We start from the raw sequence: 19,851 nt of genomic DNA on the forward strand, positions 1-19,851 counted from the left end.
TCGCCCAGCTGGTCCAAGGCATTTGCACTGATAAAATCAAGGAATCTTTGGGCATTTGTGTTTTGGCATGAGTAGTTCTTCCAATCTATTTTTGGAAAGTTAAAGTCGGCCAGGATCAGGGTAAAGGGTTGAATATTGATAGACTCGAAGAAGTCCAGATAGGTGTAGTGGGCATCTTGAGTCAACTTTGGGGGCCTGTAGATAACTCTAATTTGAATAGGGGTCATGTCGATGGTTAACTGCACCTGGAGTGTCTCCTGAGCGTGATACTGTTTGACCAGCCTGGAGGTGTGTATGTCTTTAATATATATTACAACTCCACCTCTTTTTGCTTTGCTGCCCATGGTTTGGGGTCTGAATGTACGATAGGATGAGTAATATGGTATGGCTCGGGTGCTCTCCGCAGCCTTGAACCAGGTTTCTGTGACTGCACAAATGTCAGCATCTTCCAGGATTAAGAAAGCTTGCAGTGAGTGCAGTTTCACATTTAGACTCAGTGTTTAGCAGCATGACCCTGAATTTGCATTTTGATGAAATTTTCATGTTGGTAGTTTTGATCTCATGGCATTGCCTAAAAAAGGCACTATGGGGGAGACAAGAGCCTTTGCCAGAAGCCTGAAGCCCAAGGGAGACAGATGCAGGTCATCTCTGGCAAAGCATCGTGGTCTGTAGATGTCTTCCAGGCTGACCGGAATTGAATTCCTTTGGAATGACACCAGAAACTAAGCCAATTGTTAAAGTCAATAATTTTCTGTTTGCATTGAGGCATCAATCTGGGTGATGGTAGAATGCTGCTTAAGGCTAGGAACATACCTGCCTGGGACACACATTCAGCGAGCTTGATCATGTGTCTCTTCATATAGTCCAGGGAGGTACGTCTCAAGTCACTCACACCAACATGGACTACAACAGAGTCATAACAGTACCTGTTGTTGAGAGACTTGAGTGCATGGGTGATATGGCTGATTCTGGCACCTGACAAACAACTAACAGTGACTTTCTCCTTATCCAGCTTGGTGAGGGGGCACATCTGTGTTTTTCACAACGTGACTAATATGTTGGGTTATGTTTAGGCCTTAGTGGCTGTGAGACACAGGTGTGTGGACTGATGTGGTATAGTGGGCAATGGAATTCGGGTGTGTTTTTTTGCCTTGGAGATCTCTTTTGTTTGGGTATGTTTTTGTTGAGGACCTCCACGCGCGCGCGCGTGTGTGTGTTGCGTAGGTGTGGGTGGTGTTTGAGGTGTGGTGTTTGTACTGACAACCTTCTCAGTGCCAGATATACTGGCTTGTGAGGGAGACAGCATAGACTCTAGGTTCTTAATGTAAAGTACAGTTTTGTACCTACCATAAATGTAGATGTTCGAGTGTTCACACTGCTGCAGTCATCACACTTGGGTTATCCTGCTGTCTGGCGGTCTCGCAGTCGGCCAGAGTTCCAAAGTCTTGGTCCGGCGTCAGTTGCTGTTGCTTCTTCCCTGACGTCAGTGCGAAAGGGGTATACAAGAGGCATCCGACGCCATTTTCTTCAGTTTTTCTTGCCCCAGATGTCAGGTGCCCCCAAGTAGGTAGGCAATACATATTGCTAATAAAACATGTAAAAGGAATAAAAGGAATACCTTCAGTTACAAGCAAATACACTACAACGGTTGTACAGGATAGAAAAGGTATAGAAAAGTTCAGCTAGGTCAGAGGGGATGGAGTGTGGGTAACCTGGACTGCAGCAGTGTGAACACTCGAACATCTACATTTATGGTAGGTACAAAACTGTACCATGTTCATCGTGTTACACTGCTGCAGTCATCACACCTGGGTTGAATCCCAAAGCTAAGGATGGGTGGTGGAACTAAACAGGGTTTGGAGAGGCTAGTAGGCCCTGCAGAACTGCAGTGGCAAAGCCAGCTCTGGTTTTAGAGTATAGGGGTAAGTGATAGTGCTTGGTGAAGGTGTGCACTGAACTCCAAGATGCAGCCTCCAAAATATCTTTGGTTGGTACCCCTCTGAGGAAGGCTGTTGATGTTGCTGTAGCTCTGGTGGAATTGGGCCTGATGTTACCAGGTACAAGTTTCCCATGGTGTGTGTAGCAGAAACGGATACAATGTCTTATCCATTTTGAAATGGTCTGTTTTGAGATAGCCTTTCCTTGTGATCCTGCAGCATAGGATAGAAAGAGCTGGTCAGATTTTCTGAAAGCCTTAGTTTTATCCAAGTAGAAACGTAATTGCCTGTGAATGTCCAAAGAGTGTAGGAGCCTTTCCCCTTTATTCTGGGGGTTTGGATAAAAGGTGGGTAAATGAATGGTTTGGTTTAGAGCCACACTGGATACTACACCTTTGGCATAAAGGAAGGGTTAGTTCGTAAAGCGACTCTGTCTTGATGAAAAATGATGAAAGGCTCCACTGTCATTAGGGCCTGTAGCTCTGAGACTCTTCGTGCTGAAGTTATTGCTAGCATCAGGGCAGTTTTCCATGATAGAAACTGTAGATCAGCTGTAAAAGCTGGTTCAAAGGGTGGTAGTGTAAGTTTTTCCAAAACAAAGTTGAGATCTCAAGTTGGTGTTGGTGCTCCCCGGGTCGGTATTATGTTCTTAGCCCCTCTGAGGAACTGTCTTAGTAATGGATGTGAAAATATAGGAGGATCCGTGTTGTATTCAGCTGAAATAGCTGAGGCGTGGATCTTAATAGATGAAAAAGAAAGTCCTTTGTGCAACATCTCAGTTAAATATTGAAGAATCTGAGGAATATTTGGGGCAAGGGGATTTTGGCCTTTAGCCTGGTTCCAGGCGCAGAATCTTTTCCATTTGTCTGAATAGGCTTTCCTGGTGCTGGGCCTCCTGGCCTCCAGAATGACATCCATCACAGCTTTAGAGAAAAGTGTTGACTGGTTGTTTAGGTAATTTGCCATGCAGCCAGATTTAAAGTCTTGAGCTGGCTGTGTAGAATCTGATTGTTTTGCTGAGTGAGCAGGTGAGGAATTGGAGGTAAAATCCACGGTGGGCCTTGAGCCATGTTCCTTAGTATTGGATACCAGTGTTGGCGTGGTCAGTCTGGAGCAATGAGTATCATTTGTGGGCTTTCAGCAGCACCTTTGTCAGAAGAGGCAGTGGAGGAAAGGCATACACTGTCAATGTTTTCCAACTGAATGAGACAGCGTTCACTTTCCAAGCTAGTGTGTGGTATGTCCTTTTGCAGAATTTCTGTAGTTGGTAGTTTTGGGGGGAAGCAAACAGATCTATGTCTGGGCTCCCCCATTTTTGGGTTATAATTGTGAATACTTGTGGATCTAGTTTCCACTCGTGAGGATCTATGATGTTTCTGCTTAGATAGTCTGCAAATGTGTTTTTCTTTCCTGGCAGGAATTGTGCTTGTAGTTGAACTTGGTAGGTCAGTGCTGTGTTCCACAAGGTCACTGCTTGTCTGCATAGGGGGTAGGAATGTGTGCCCCCTTGCTTGTTTATGTACCACATCACTGTGGTGTTGTCCATCTTTATTAGGAGTTGTCCTGGATGTAGGAGGTCCTTGAAAGCTGTTAGGGCATTTTGTACAGCTAGCATCTCTTTTTGATTGATATGTAGATGCCTTTGATCTGCAGACCATTTGCCCTGAATATACTGTCCTGCCATGTGCGTGCCCCAGGCATAATCCAATGCATCTGTTGTTATAGTTTGCCTGGCTGTGGGTAAGGTAAAAGGCTGACCCTTGTTGAGGTGACATGCCTGAGCCCACCACAGAAACTCCTGTTGAAGGCAGGGAATGAGTGGAATTATTGTTTCCAAGCTGTGGCTGTGTTGAGTCCATACACTATTCAGATACCATTGTAATTTCCTCATATGCAATTTTGCAAATGGTATTAGTAGTATGCAAGATGCCATGAATCCCAAGGCCTGCAGAATTTTTCTTGCAGGGAGTTGGGTCTTTGTTGCCATCATTTTAAAGTATTGAGTCAGTTGTCCTTGCTTGTCTGGCATGAGATAAGCCATCTGGGCCGTTGTATTTAAGCTGGCACCCAGGAATATTATGTCTTGTGAGGGCACTAGTTTTGACTTCTTTTCATTTACTGTGTACCCTAGGCAACTTAATAGGTTTTTGACAAACGCCAGATGCTTTAAAATAATGTCCTTGCTTTCTACTTGAATAAGGCAGTCCAGGTATGGATATGTTTGAATTCCTCTTTGTCTGCAGTATGCAATTACTGGTGCCAAGTATTTGGTTAAGACCCTGGGTGCAGTAGATAAGTCAAAGGGCAGTGCAGAGAATTGGTAATGGGTTGAACCTGCTAAAAATTGGAGGTATCTGATAGGGACATGCAGGTATGCCTCCTTGAGGTCCAACGTTACTAGCCAAGCCTTCTTGCCCAGCATGGGAAGAAGTTGCTGTAGTGTTAGCATCTTGAATTTGGGTACTTCCAGATATGTGTTTAGAATTGAGAGGTCCAGAATGGGTCTCCAGGCTTTGTCCTTTCGGGGAACTAGAAAGAGTCTTGAGTAAATTCCTTGTCCTTGCTCCTGTGTAGGAACCTGTTGAATGGCTCTCATGTCTATGAGAGCTGAAATTTGCTTTTCAGCCTCTGCCCATTGATTTGGTGGCAGGTTTGGCATTCCTTTTATCCTTGGTAAAGTGAGAAAGTGGAATCTGTATCCATGAGATACAATATTTAGGACCCATTTGTCTTTTGTGATGATGTGCCAGTTGTTTGCAAAAAGTGCTAGTTTTCCCCCCAAGGGAGCTGCCAAGAGGGATTTGCTTGGTAGTCTGATGGGTAAGTCATTGTGTTTGTCTTCTGATAGTTTGAGACCTTCTTCTCCTCCTTTTTGGGTTGTGGTACCCCATTGTCGAGGCTGGTAAGAGCCTTGTGACTGACCTCTGCCCCTTGGGCATCTGTATTTGCCCCTCTGTGGTCTGGCAGAAGCTGGAAAGGACCAGTTTTTGGTTGGCCAATTTCTGCTGAAACGAGGGGGTTGAACCTGTAAAAAATCCTTGACCGTCTGCATAGATTTTGCCTTATCCTCCATTTTCTTTAAAACCTCTTCTGCTTTTACACCAAATAAAACATCCTGCTGTAAAGGTGCATCCAATAACTTTGCTTTAACATGATCAGGTAAAGTTTGTTCTTTTAACCAAGCATGCCTACGTATGACAGACCCTGTCACTGCTGCTCTACAAGAAGCTTCCAATGAATCAAATCCACATTGCAAAGTATGTTTTCCCACTTGTTCAGCTGCATGCAACAAATCTTGCATTTCCTTGTAATCAGGCTGTTCTGTATGTGTGATCATTTTTTGTTTTAATTGAGACATCAAATATTGTTGATATTTCAGCATGTGAAACTGGCAATTTAAGGCCCTCATAGCTAGAGTAGCTGAGGTATATACTTTCTTTCCCCATCTGTCTAGTGCTCTACAATCCCTTTCAGAGGGTACAGGATTTTTAGCAATAGAGGCCTTAACACCTTTGGGACCCTGGGAAATGGTTTCTGGGTCAGCAACAGGCTTTTATATAGGAATTTGTGTGAGTCAGGGACTCTGTAGCATCTGTCTGGTTTGGCTGGTGCAGGAGGTAGTGAATCTGGGTTAAGGCTAGATTCTGAATAAACATCATCCACAATGTCTAACACAGGTGAAATAGCAAGTGGTCTGTGCTGGGGTAGTAAAAGGAACTCTCAGAGCCTTTTCTTAGAATCAGAGTAATCCTGGCCTTCCCAGTGGAAATGTTCCCTCATGGTATGCAAAGTTTCCCCAAAAGAGTAGTCTTCTGGGGGAGATGCTGAAGGGATAGACTCTTCAGCATCAGAGTCTTCATAAGGGGGAAAGGAATATTCCTGTTCCTCAGAAGAATCTGAGGAAATTGAAACCTGGTCAGAGGAAGCGTAGTCCTCCTCCTGTCTTGGCCTTTTATCAGGAGGGGGATGGGAACCCCTGATTAGGGTAATTAAATCTTCAGCCATCTTAAGCATCTGTTTCTTAGGCATGGGGCCTTGTACTGGAGACTGCTGTACAGTCTTCTTTGTTTTTAAAGGGGTTTTCAGCTTTGCATAGGATTTAATAGTGAGTGTAGTCGGTCTGAAGACACCTTCTGCAACTGAAGGCATTTCAACTGCACCGGAATCTCCTTCAGCCATGGAGTCGGAAGGGCCTAAAGGTAAAAGTTGTGGAGGCCTAGCAATCTCCGCTTGGGAATCGGATGCTGCCTGGGGTTCTAAATCAGCGGTCGTCAGGGGCTGCGTAGGCGCCTCACTGAAAACCGGAGAACCAGCGACTGGCCTAGCAGAGGCCTCGGAGTCTGGTTTGGGTCTCGGCTGCCTGTCCTTATCTTTGCGTTTTTTATGCATTCCGGTCGTTGGTTGCTCCGATGGCATGGTATAATTAAATTTCCTACCAAAATAATGTCGGGCGAAATCAAACCGACGTTTAATAGTTTATTTGTTAAACCTAGCACAAAACCGACAACCTGTGATATCGTGGTCTGGGCCTAGGCAAGGACTACAATAAGAATGAAAGTCCTTAGGAGGTATTTGCTTCCCACAAGAAATGCAATTGTTAACTTTTTCTGACATAGGACTGAGGCAAGAAAAGGTTCCCCAATGGGGTACTTAGCTTTATTGAAGACTTCAGTCTGAAATTCGATTTGAAAATCTCAGGAGTCGGCTGACCAGCACTTGCGAACTGCTTCGGCTTCGGGCACCGTGCGGCAAGAAAGACTGGAGAAAATGGCGTCGGATGCCTCTTATATACCCCTGGCGCACTGACGTCAGGGAAGAAGCGACAGCAACCGACGCCAGACCAAGACTTTGGAACTCTGGCCGACTGCGGGACCGCCTGACGGCAGGATAACCCAAGTGTGATGACTGCAGCAGTGTAACACGATGAACATCTGCATCTCTCAAAATCTGTGTTATTAGGTGGTAGTAGTACAGGGTTGTCAGTGTACATGAGGCCGTTGCTACAATGTCTCAGGATGCCCATATCAACCAGACTAGCAGGAGAAACCGTAGGGAATTGTCCATCCATATTTGTCAGAAACCAAGGGCGAGAGGCCAGAGAGAGCTAAGGGAGTAAAGTGTGGAAATGTCAAGAGGAGGACTACTATGTGATCACACAAGTGCTACTAAGGGAAAATTTGTAGCTGGAATACCTCGGAGTGGGTTAAAAACAGTGCAATTGTGGTGCATGATGTACAAACAAGCCCAAACCATCTGAAAATGGGGGGTTTGAATACCATAAAAAATAGAAGATTCTAGTAACAAAGAAATCTAGCCTCTTTGCCCATAAATGTGCTAAAGATGAGGAACTACACTGTTGTGATACAGCTGTATCTAAGGGAAAATATTGTCGAAATTATCTGTCCGGCTGTGGCGCACAACTGCCTGGCAGTCTGTGGTGCTGGACAATAAGCAAACAAGCAGAAACCCACTCAAGGGTTGGTGATTAAATACCAGAAGGTTAAAACCTAAGAGAACTTAAAAAGCTCAAAGCCACAATGGGGTGCTTACTCCAAGCCCTAGACCAGCCAACCTTTACCAGCCAGGGACCAATCAGCACAATCCTCTCACTAGAGTGCAAAAGGGTCCCTTTCTAATCCAAGATGGCCTGGAAAATGTTCTCAGAACAAACAACCACTACAAACAAACAACCAGGCCCAGAAACAGCAATCCTGAGCCTGGACTATGCTACAGCTACCAGCGACACTATTTTAGGCAGAAAATATTACATAAATGTTTACCACAGCAGAAAAACAGCAGTGAGATACTAAATAAAAGTTTAAAAAAAAGAGCAAGGAGAATCTAGAGAATGCTTTTAACTACAAACAAATCAGTTGTATGATACACTTCTTGGCAGGAAAATCAGAACAAACATATGCTTACCAAATGGAGACAATTTCCAGTTAATACCTTTCAAACAGTGAAAATGCCTAGAAAAGCTTTACAAACAGTGAGAAAGTACAGTTGTGTACACTTATCATAAATGTAGATGTTCGAGTGTATTCACTGTTGCAGTCATTACATTTGGGTAATCTGCTGGCAGGTTGCCCTCAGTCGGCCTGAATTCCAAAGTCTTGGGTCCTGCGTCGGTTCCGGTCTTCTCTTCCATGATTGTCAGGTTGTCAGGGGTACAAAACATGCAGCCAATGTCATTTTCTTTAGTTTTTCTTGCCCCAGATGTCAGGTGCTCCCAAAAAGGAAAACTTTACCTTCATCTACAAGCAAATACACCACATAGGTTGTAGAAGATAGAGAAGGAAAGATAAACTGAAGAATGACAGGGGGATGGGGGGGAGGGTAACCTGGATTGCAACGGTGAATACACTTGAACATCTATATTTATGGTAAGTGTACACAACTGTACTATGTTCTTCGTGTTTCACTGTTGCAGTCATTACATTTGGGTAGAATCCCAAAGCTATGGTTGGGAGGCTGGAGCTAAACAGCATTAGGTGCAGCTATAAGGCCCTGCAGCACTGCAGTGGCAAAGCCTGCCCTGGACTTAGAGTAGAGAGGCAAATGGTAAAGCTTTGTAAAGGTGTAAACAGAACTCCAAGTAGCAGCCTCTAGAATGTCTTTGGTTGGTACTCCTCTGAGAAAGGCTGCCAAAGTAGCTGCAGCTCTGGTGGAATGAGACCTAATGCCCTTGGGCACAGGTTTACTATGGTGTAATTAGCAGAAACTGATGCAGTGGCTTATCCACTTTGAAACTGTCTGCTATGAGATAGCCCTTCCTTCTGATCCTGCAGCATATGACACTAGCAATTGTTTAATTTTTCTTAGAGCTTTTGTCCTGCTCAAGTAGAATCTTAGCCGTCTGTGTACGTCCAAGGAATGCAGAATTCTCTCCCCTTTGTTCTGCAGATTTGAATAAAAAGTTGGCAGATTTGGTTAAGAGCCACAATGAAAACCACCTTAGGCATAAAAGTAGGATTTGTCCCCACAGACACCCTGCCTGGTTAAAATATGATAAAAGGCTCTACAGCCATGAGGGCCTATAGCTCTGAAACTCTTCTTGCTGAAGTAATTGCTAGCAGCAGAGCGGTCTTCCATGATAAGAACTTTATATCAGCGGTAGCGGCTGGTTCAAATGGAGGCAGGGTGAGCTTTTCCAACACATAATTGAGGTCCCATGCAGGTAATGGTGATCTTCTAGAAGGCCTTAAGTTTTTGGCTCCTCTAAGATACTGTTTTAGTAAAGGATGACAAAAGATTGGTGGCTCTGTACTGTAATGAGCCAAAATGGCAGAGGCATGGATTTTGATTCATGAGAAAGATAGGCCTTTGTCAAGCATCTCAGTTAAGTATTGCAATATCTGAGGAATATGTGGTTCTGCTGTATCAGTTCCTTGTGCTTGATTCCAAGCACAGAATCTCTTCCATTTGTCAGCATAAGATTTTCTAGTACTAGGCCTTCTGGCTTCCAAAATGACATCCATCACAGGTTTACTGAGAGGTGTCGTTTGTATGATTACATGATTAGCCTTGCTGCCAGGTTCGGAGTCTGTAGTTGATTGTGCAGGATCTGATTGTTTTGCTGGGACAGTAGTTGTGGTCTTTGAGGCAAGGTCCAAGCTGGGTATTGAGACAAGTTCCTTAGGATTGGGTACCAGTATTGACAAGGCCAGTCCGGGGCAATTAATATCATCTTTGGCTTCTCTTGTCTGACTTTTAGGAGGAACTTGGGTAGAAGAGGCAGAGGAGGAAATCCGTAAACTGACAGGTTTTTCCAACTGAAGGAAAGGATGTCCACTTTCCATGCTTGTCTGTGATAAGTCCTTGTGCAGACTCTTTTCAACTGATAATTTTGAGGAGAGGCAAATAGATCTATGTCTGGGCTCCCCCATTTGTCTGTTATCATGTTGAATACTTGTGGATTTAGTTTCCACTCGTGAGGATCCATAAGGTTTCTGCTTAAATTGTCTGCCAGAGTGTTCTGTTTTCCTGGCAGGAATTCAGCTTGAAGATTTATTTGGTAGGTCAAAGCTGTGTCCCACAGTGCCATGGCTAATCTTCAAAGGGGTATGAGTGTGTGCCCCCTTGCTTGTTTATATACCACATGACTGTGGTGTTGTCCATCTTTATCAGTAGTTGTCCTGGATGAAGTAAGTCCTTGAAGGCTGTTAGGGCATTTTGAACAGCTAGCATCTCTTTCTGGTTGATATGTAGATGCATTTGATTTGGTGCCCATATGTCCTGAATGCATCTTCCTGCCATGTGGGCCCCCCGGGCATAATCTGATGTGTCTGTTGTTAAAGTCTGGCTGGCAGGGGGTAGAGTGAAGGGCCGTCCCATGTTTTGGTGACAGGCCTTTGCCCACCATAGAAACTCCTGTTGCAGGCAGGGGATGAGAGGAATCATTGTTTCCAGACTGTGTGAATGTTGACTCCATAAACTTTTTAGGTACCACTGAAGTTTCCTCATATGCAGTCTTGCATATGGAATTAGTAGGATGCAGGATGCCATGAAGCCCAGAGCCTGCAGAATTTGTCTTGCAGAAGACTGGGTTTCAGTTTGAAGTAAGTAGTCAGTTGCCTTTGTTTGTCTGGCGTGAGGTAAGCCATCTGGGCAGTTGTATGCAAGCTTGCACCCAGGAATGTTATCGTTTGAGAGGGTAACAGTTGTGATTTCTTTTCGTTTATTGTGCACCCTAGGCATGCTAGAAGCCTTTTTACAAATGCGTGGTGTCGTAGAAGAGTGTCCTTGTTCTCTGCTTGAATGAGATAGTCGTCCAAGTAGGGATATATCTGAATACTTCTTCGTCTGCAAAAAGCAATTACTGGTGCCAGGCACTTTGTAAAGACCTTGGGCGCAGTAGATAAGCTAAAGGGCAGTGCAGAGAATTGGTACTGCATTAAGCCAACCTTGAATCTGAGATATCTTGTGCACGACTGTCTTATTGGGACATGCAGGTATGCCTCTTTTAAGTCTAAAGTTACCAGCCAAGCATTCTTGCCCAGCATGGGCAGAAGCTGTTGCAAAGTGAGCATTTTGAATTTTGGAATGTCCAGGTATGTGTTCAAAATCGATAAATCCAGTATTGGCCGCCAGGCCTTGTCCCTTCTGAGTACCAAGAAAGGTCTTGAGTAAAAACCTTGTCCTTTTTCCTGTTCTGGGTACTGTCTGAATGGCCCCCATATCCATGAGGGACGTAACCTGTTTCTGTGCCTCTGCCCACTGTTTTTTTGGCAGGTCTGGCCAACCATTTGCCATTGGCAGAGTGTGGAAATGGAATATGTATCCCTGTGATACGATGTTCAGTTCCCACTTGTCCTGGGTTATTAACTGCCAATTTTGAGCAAAAAGTGCTAATTTTCCCCCTATGGGTGCTGCCAAAAGATAAGTGCTTGGTGTAGGCAGAGGGAAGTCATTGGGATTGCTTTCTGTAGGTTTGCACTTTATCTCCTCCAGATTTGGAGGTGGATGCGCTTCATTGCTTTGACCTGTATGAGTCTTGAGCCTGGTACCTGGAACCCTTAGGGTGTCTGGATTTGCCCCTTTGGGTTCTGTCTGACACAGGAAAGGACCAATTTTTTGTAGGCCAGTGTCTACTCAATCGAGGTGGCTGCACTTGTAAGAAATCTTTCACAGTTTGCAAAGACTTAGCTTAGTCTTCCATTTTCTTTAAAACCTCTTCTGCCTTAATACCAAACAGAGAATCATGCTGTAAAGGGGCATCTAGCAATTTAGCTTTAACATGATCAGGCAAATTTTGTTCCTTTAACCAGGCATGCATGCCTCCTAATCACAGATCCAGTAACTGCGGCCCTGCAGGAGGCCTCTAAAGAATCAAAACCACATTGCAAAGTATGCTTTCCAACTTGTTCAGCTGCATGCAATAATTCCTTATTTTCTGCACATTCTGAAATCAACATAATTTTCTGTTTCAGCAATCCCATAACATGTTGGTACTTAAGCATATGAAATTAACAGTTTAAGGCCCTGATTGCCAAGGTTGCAGATGTATAAACCTTTTTTCTCCATCTGTCCAGTGCCCTTGAATCTCTGTCGGAGGGCGTAGGGTTTTTTGCTGTTGAGGCCTTAACTCCCTTTGGACCCTGTGAAATAGTTTCAGGATCAGCAGCAGAGTTTCTAAATAAAAACTTATGAGAGTCAGGGACCCTGTAATACCTGTCGGGCTTACTGGGAGCCAGAGGTAAAGAGTCAGGAGTCAGGCTTGACTCTGAAAAACATCATCCACAATGTCTAATACAGGGGGAATGGCTAAAGGTTTGTGCTGAGGGAGTAGGAGGAAATCCCTGAGCCTCTTTTTTGATTCTAAGAAGTCTTGACTCTCCCAGTGAAAATGCTCTCTCAAAGTGTGCAAGGTTTCTCCAAATGAATAATCCTCAGGAGGAGATGCAGATGGAATAGACTCCTCAGCATCAGAATCCTCATAGGGAGGTAAAGATAATTCCTGATCAGAAGAGGAATCAGAAGAAATAGAAACCTGATCTGAAGATTCATAGTCAGTGTCTTGCCTAGGCCTCTTATCTGGAGGGGGATGGGTACCCCTGATCAAGGTAATAAGGTCTCTCAGGCGTCGGTTTTTTAGTCTTACAAGGTGTCTTTGCCTTTGGTTTTGCAGATTTCATCAGTTTGATATAAAAATGTTGAGGTCTGAATACACCCTCAGAAGCCGGTGCCTGCTCAGCGGCTCCGGACCCATCCGAGGGAGATACATCCGTCGGTCCAATACCTTGAGCATCTTGCGGCATGCCGAACTCCACATAGGTGTCAGTAGAGGCCTGTGACTCGAAGGTAGCGGGCATCAGGGGCTGCGAACCGGCGACTGGCTTAGAAGAAGCTTCGTCGGTTTTGGATCTCGACTGCCTCTCTCTGTCCTTTTCTTTACATTTTTTATGTACTTCGGTAGTCGGATTGCTATCCGACGACATCTCTGGGTAGTTAAATCTGTTTCCAAAATACTTAGATGCAAAAATATACTGACGCTTAATAGTGCGTTGGTTAAATCTAGCACAAAACCGACAGCCAGGCATGTTGTGATCAGGGCCTAGGCAAGGAATAACAGTATAAATGGAAATCCTTATGAGATATTTGCTTCCCACAAGTAATACAATTATTAACTTTTTCTGACATCAGTAAAAAGCAAGAAAAAAGCTTCCACAACGGGATAATTAGCTTTATTGAAGACTTCGGTTCTGAAACTCAAACGTGAATATTTCAGTAGTCGGCCTACCGGCACTTGCGAAATGCTTCTGCTTCGGGCACCGTGCGGCAAGAAAGACTGAAGAAAAAGGCGTCGGCTGCATGTTTTATATCCCTGACGACCTGTCTTCATGGAAGAGAAGACAGCAACCGACGCAGGACCCAAAACCTTGGAATTCAGGCCGACTGAGGGCAACCTGCCAGCAGATTACCCAAATGTAATGACTGCAACAGTGAAACACGAAGAACATCAGTAACTAAAATGATTTAACAGGCCCAGGAAGACAGGCAGTTGCTGTACAACAGTGTCGTTTGTTGTAGTAATAAAATACAGTAAAAAACTTGGCAACAGACAATAAAAAGTGCAATAAATGGTAAGAATAAGCAATAAATAGAAAAAAATAGGCAAGAAAACAGGCACCTTGTGGTTTTTAGGAAGCTCAGAAGCCTCTAGTCTGAAATCTCATTAGAGAGTTGTAGCTGTGCCTCTCCTCCTTTCAGCTCAGTATGAACAAGTAGTGGTACTGAATGTTACAAGGTTAAAAAGTAAATCCTTAGACCAAGTGGTCTATGTCTTAAAAGTCATATTTGTCAAGTGTTCACGTGAAGCTCTAAGCAAGGATCACGAAGGCATAAAATATTTAAAAATGTTATCTGTTAAAAGCTGTGTACCATTAGAATTCTGCATGCATAAAATTGATAAGAAACAGTATAAAATATGCAGCTTTCCTTATTCTGGGAGACTGATTTGAAAAAGTCTCCCAGCACTGTTTATGGAATAAACCAGTACTTTGCATGTCCTGAAGTGTTATTATTGACTCAAGACTTAAAGGGAAAACTCTGTTACTTATTTGTGAACTTTAACATTTGGTGCTGTGACTTGGATTCTGAACTTGGGTACTGCTGCAGGGCAGTGTGGAATAAATTACAAGGGCCCATCACACAAAGTTTTTCTGTAAATTCCACTCTGTTTTGCATGGGATAGTTAGAGGTTCGGATACCCAACGATTCAGGTTGTGCAAACTGCTGCTAGACTAAATGGGAAAAAAGGATTTGTGGAAATTATTTTTCTCTTTTAAATAATTGTTGTTAAAAAAAAGTGGAATGAGTGAATAACTGTTTGGTTGAATGACTGAGTTTGCTTATTAGGTATATGGAAAAATGAACACAAGGCGGCATCTTGTGTCGAGAGCAGTACTCTCAAGACTAAAAGGTAAGAGGCATGAAAGATGTTTTGTATTGTTTAATGCAAGAGTGAAAAGAGAGAAAAAAGTTAATGTTATATCAAGTTCATCAGCCTATAGCATGTTGGGACACTGGTGTGTGTGTATGTGTGTGTTGAATCAAGTTCATAATCCTATAGCATGTTGGGACATAGATGTAAGTTGTTAAATCAAGTTCTTGAGCCGATAGCATGCTGGGACATAGGTGTACGTGCTGGTAAATTAAGTTCATGAGCCCACAGCATGTTGGAACATAGGGGTGACTGTGTGAAAGTACCCTCAGAGGGTCCGAAAAAATGGTCAGTTCTGGACATAGTACCTATCCACTCAATTATCCCAATCACAATGCTGGAGCTGTAAATTTTGAGTTTGTGATGGGACAAACGCAAGGGGTGCTGATCAAAACCCTTCCTCTGTCACTGCACGACAGAGTCCCTACCCTTTCCTCCCTGAATGGTGTCTGAATTGATGCAGTCATTTTTTCCTGTGAATTACCAGAATCCAGGATCTGCAAGGTAAGTCTTAATAGGGAAAATGGGAACAAAGTTAAGCAAGCAGAATCAAATCTCTACAAATGGAATACCTGCATACTTTATGTATCACAATTATGGAAAAGAAAATCATAAGTATTTAAATGTCTGGTTTTAGCTCACTTAAAAATTGCCCTGGTGATGTATTTCCATTAACTCATTACAGCTGTGTGCACCTCTAAGCATTTCTGCAGTTGCCTCCTACTGCGTCTCTAGGCATCAAATATTGCTTGTTCATATTTGCATTAATAATTCCAAAACCATGCTACATACAAGGTATCAGAATATTTCACCTTGAAGCATACATGGTGACAAACACAACTGTATTGATATTTCACTTCCATCAATGAGTATCTGTGAGAACTTTAAGGTGATAACTTCATTTTTTTAAAGGCTCAAGCCACACCCACTGGGAGTTAAAGATACACACTCAAAACAGCTGTACTGGCACGAATTAGTTAAATGGAACTTATGATACAAGTGGATTTCTAACTATGCAGAAATTGCTAAACCTTTGACAAATCTTTTAAAGCAAGATACACCAGAGTCCCTCCCTTGGGATAGTGAAGAGGAAAATTAATTTCAGAATGCAAAACAAGCTTTAGTTACTGCCCCAGCTTTAGGGTTACCAGATTATGGAAAGACTTTCATTTTATTTTGTCATGAATGGAATAGCTTTGCTCAGGCACTGCTTGCACAGAAACATGGGGAAAACTATCGTCCATTAGCTTATTATAGTACAGCACTTGATTCTGTTGCAAAGGGATTTCCCACCATGTTTAAAGGCGGTGGCTGTTGCCGCCATTCTAGTCTATCTTGAGCAATCACTGGTGCAAGGGCATGACTTACAGTAGCTGTCCCTCTTTCTGTATCATCTCTCTGACTTCAAATAAAAACTCAACCCCCCCACCCCGACTGCATGTCTAACTAAATATGAACTTACACTTCTTTCTTATCCATCTATTTCTGTCATACGCTGTCCTGTTCTAAATCCTGCATGATGGTGAAGAGCATGCGTGTGTGTGTGTGTGTGTGTGTGTGTGTGTGCGTGTGTGTGTGTGTGTGTGTGTGTGTGTGTGTGTGTGTGTGTGTGTGTGTGTGTGTGTGTGTGTGTGTGTGTGTGTGTGTGAGAGAGACTAATTATCTGGTTTCTCCTAGGAATGACTTAAAAGGACACTCCTATACCCAATGCTGAACTAGACCTACTTATGGATGGGTCCTGTGGAAGAAATCGAAATGGAAATTTGGTTGCAGGAATATCTGTCTACATCAATAATGATGTTTTGCTTCAACACAGACTAGATGGTGTTCATTCTACCTAGGTAGCAGAGTTAGTGGTTCTACAAAGGGCTTGTGAGTTAGCCAAAGACAAAGTTGCCAATATCTACACAAATAGTTGTTATGCTTTTGGTGTAATACATGATTTTGGGCAACTTTGGAAGCAGAGAGGAAGCTTAACTTAATCAGGAACTCAGATTATTATTTTTTTTAGAGAATGCTTTGTTAGTCTCTCTCTACCTAAAGAATTAGCAGTAGTTAAATGTAGTGCCCATCACAAGGGTATAGATACTGTTTCAAAGGGAAATAATTTGGCAGATCAAGCTGTGATGTTACTACAAGACTCGAACAGTGATGATGTGTTTGATTTCAGAGTATCAGCTTTTTAAGCCGAAGTATCACAGGGAGAAGTTCAGAGGTGAATTAAAAATGCATGCAGTAAATTTGCCAATGTTTTATTGGGACATTTAGATGGCTGACTGGCGGTGTCTGCCTCCATGCTATCTTACCTGGTAAAGGGCATATCATTTACCAGCCCATGCAGGTAAGATAGTTAATCAAACTACCCAAAGTCGGTATGCCCCTCATGTCTCTTCTTTGATACTTCAGTATGTTAATAACTGTACAGTATGTCTGACATATGTTAGCTAAAACTTGAATGTTAAAGCTGCATGCTTAAACACCACCTTGGGGACCTTTTGTTAATATGCAGGCAGACTTTGACAAGATGTCAAAGATCCGTAATTTACAATTTGCATGTTTTCTGCATGGGTGGTAGCTTTCCCATGTCACAAAGTTTCTGTAACAGTTGTTAAAAACTTGAATCTGAATGTATACCTAGATATGGTGTACCTTATACTATCAACAGTGACCAGGGAACTCAAGTCAACAATTCCCTGACTACAGAGCTATTCAAGATTTTTTATACTAAGCTGAGTTATCACTGTCACAGTCATCTAGATTAGTAAAAAGGGCGAATAAGACCCTTAAAAATAAGATTTCAAAGATTTGTGCTGAAACAAACCTTAAATGGCCAGAGGCACCTCCCTTAGCACTAACGAGTATGGGGAGTGCATTAAATACTACAAAGACATTGAGTCCCTATGAGATATTAATGGGAAGACCCATAGCTCTTCCAGCTACTGCCCCTGTGTCAGATGAAGAATTAACTCTAACGGATTATGCTATATTATCTTACTGCACAAAACTTATTAATTTCTTGCAGCAGTACCACAGAACTATACGAGAAGATCTTCCTCAACTCCTGACTAGCCCTGTGACAACTGCGGTCCGATGATTGCGCTTATATTATAACTTTCCAAAGAAAGAACTGTTTGAGTCCAAAGTGGAAAGGCCCTTTCCAGGTGCTACTTACAGCTTTCACTGCCATCCGCTGTGCAGGACTACCAATGTGGATACATTCTTTACACTGCAAGAAGACTTGCCGTGTGGGAGCCGCAAATGAATCATTTTGTCAGCGAAGGAAGATCTAAGTGCAAAGGACGAATCATCTGCCCCAGAAAGGATTAAAAGAGAAAATGAACTCAGACAGCAGTTCTTGATGAATCCAGTGACAGCAGGTACTTTTGCTTTCTTTTTATTTCCTTTTATAAAATGGTCAAGAGAAATAGTTTTCTGTTGATTCTTCGATAATATATTGTGGACTTAAATGTGACAAACTGTTGGGTGTGTTCGGATATACCACAGGCTGGGAGATGAATCATTGCAAGGATGTCTGTAAGACAGTAAATGTACTGGTACTCAATGCTACAAGGTCAAAAGATAAATTCTTAGACCAGGTGGTCTATGTTTTAAAAAGGCGTATCTGTCAAGCGTTCACATGAAGCCCTAATCAAGGATCACAAGGGAATAAAATATTTAAAAAATGTATTTTTTGTTAAAAACTACATAGTGTCAGAATTTTGCATGCATGAAAAGGATAAGACAATTTATAAAATATGAAATTTTCCTTATTCTGAGAGACTGATTTAAAAATCCTAGGTAGGCAGTCTCCTTGCGCTGTTTACAGAATAAACCAGTACTTTCCACATTCTGAAGTATTATTCTGGACTCAAGACTAAAACATAGAACTCTTATTTACTTGTGAACTTTGACAATTTCTACTGAGCTGTCTTTCCCTGAAACTGAATGCACACATGAAAACACAAGTCTGACTCTTTATTTTCAGGCTTATTATTCTACCTTAATGTACTATAGTGAACTCACTAAGAATAAAGTGAAAACACTCAAGTGTATCATGACATTAGAGACAAGACTGTGTTGGACCTCCTGTTTCTCTACTAATCCAACATCTCTACCAATAACAGAATCAAGGAACAAAACCTACACCAACAGGTAAATAAAACATTGCGGAGGAACAGGTGTATAACTCAGCACCTCCCAAACCTCTGGAATGAACTTCCCCTGTATGTTAAGCAGTGTGACTCGCTATCCTCCTTTAAACATAAAATAGATTACTGGACAAGTATCCACAAGTTTACTCTGGGATTGACTGGAATGGCCCTCCTGGAGAAAGGTGGTATAGTCTAAAGGAGATTACCAGGAAACAGTGAATGGTCATTGGACTCATGAATCTTTAAATATACATTAAAGGTCTTTAAGAACTATTGTACAAACCTCATCACTGGTGACTTTCTTAGCTTTCAGCAACCTTTGTGCTTTATCATCATCTGATGCTTCATCACTGTCCGAAGAATAAATTCTGGGACGCTCCTCTGCAGAAGAAAAATAAAAGGTGGAGGGGACACATTAAAAAATGTATAGCAGTCTTAAAAACTGCATAACAAGGCATATAATTTAGTAGAAAAAGTAGCATAACACTGAATAGGATGCACAACTGAACGAGGGCTGATTTTCTTTTCTCTTGCAAGCTGTATTACTGTATGCAAGGCAATGTTCTAAACCTAGTGTCACCTCTCTAAAAAACATCTGACATTCCTAAAAATTACCTTGTAAAAGAGAAATAAATATTAGCATGGTTTTCCTACACAGATTTATAAAGATTTAAACAGATCAAAGTAAAAGTGTGCAAGTATACTTACCTCACTGCAACTGTAAATTATTACATTTGGGATTACTCACCAAATGCATTAATCTAGTTATTTTCCCAAACTCTTTTTATCCACGTCATCAGCATCCTTGAAGTATTACCGACAGGGTGATTTGCCGACAGCGGAAAGACAGACAAGGGAATGTGCGATCGCAACGCGGTAAGTGTGCAATGGTGACGGAGTTAGGAGCGGTCAGGTAAGTGCTCGAGATTGTGGGATGTCGGGTTAGGCTGTGGGAAAGGTGAGTGTGTGTTCGTGTCGGAGGTATGGTTCGGGTAAGGTAAGTGTGTGCTAGTGAGGGACTGTAGTTTAGGCACGGGTTAAGTGAGTTAGGGTTAGGGTGCAGGTAGGTGATGTGTGCGTTAGTGTCGGAGCTTGGGCTAGGGGTGGGTTAAGTGAGTTAGGGTTAGGGTGCAGGTAGGTGAAGTGTGCTAGTGTCGGAGCTTGGGCTAGGGGTGGGTTAAGTGAGTTAGGGTTAGGGTGCAGGTAGGTGATGTGTGCGTTAGTGTCGGAGCTTGGGCTAGGGGTGGGTTAAGTGAGTTAGGGTTAGGGTGCAGGTAGGTGAAGTGTGCGATAGTGTCGGACCTTAGGGTTAGGGTTTGGG

General features: G+C 42.8%; 1 protein-coding gene across 1 annotated transcript in view; it reads right to left on the reverse strand.

The window, feature by feature from the left end:
- Window positions 1-19,851, reverse strand: part of LOC122806800 (RNA polymerase-associated protein LEO1-like) — a 344,162-nt gene that overhangs the window by 164,023 nt on the left and 160,288 nt on the right. The window contains exon 4 of the mRNA XM_044077517.1: window positions 18,814-18,911. Within this exon, the coding sequence (XP_043933452.1) occupies window positions 18,814-18,911 (98 nt within the window). The remainder of the gene's footprint in view (window positions 1-18,813; window positions 18,912-19,851) is intronic.

This window comes from Protopterus annectens, chromosome 7.part0, assembly GCF_019279795.1.
Source record: "Protopterus annectens isolate FY-2018-M chromosome 7.part0, PAN1.0, whole genome shotgun sequence".
In the NCBI taxonomy this organism is placed as follows: Eukaryota; Metazoa; Chordata; order Ceratodontiformes; family Protopteridae; genus Protopterus; species Protopterus annectens.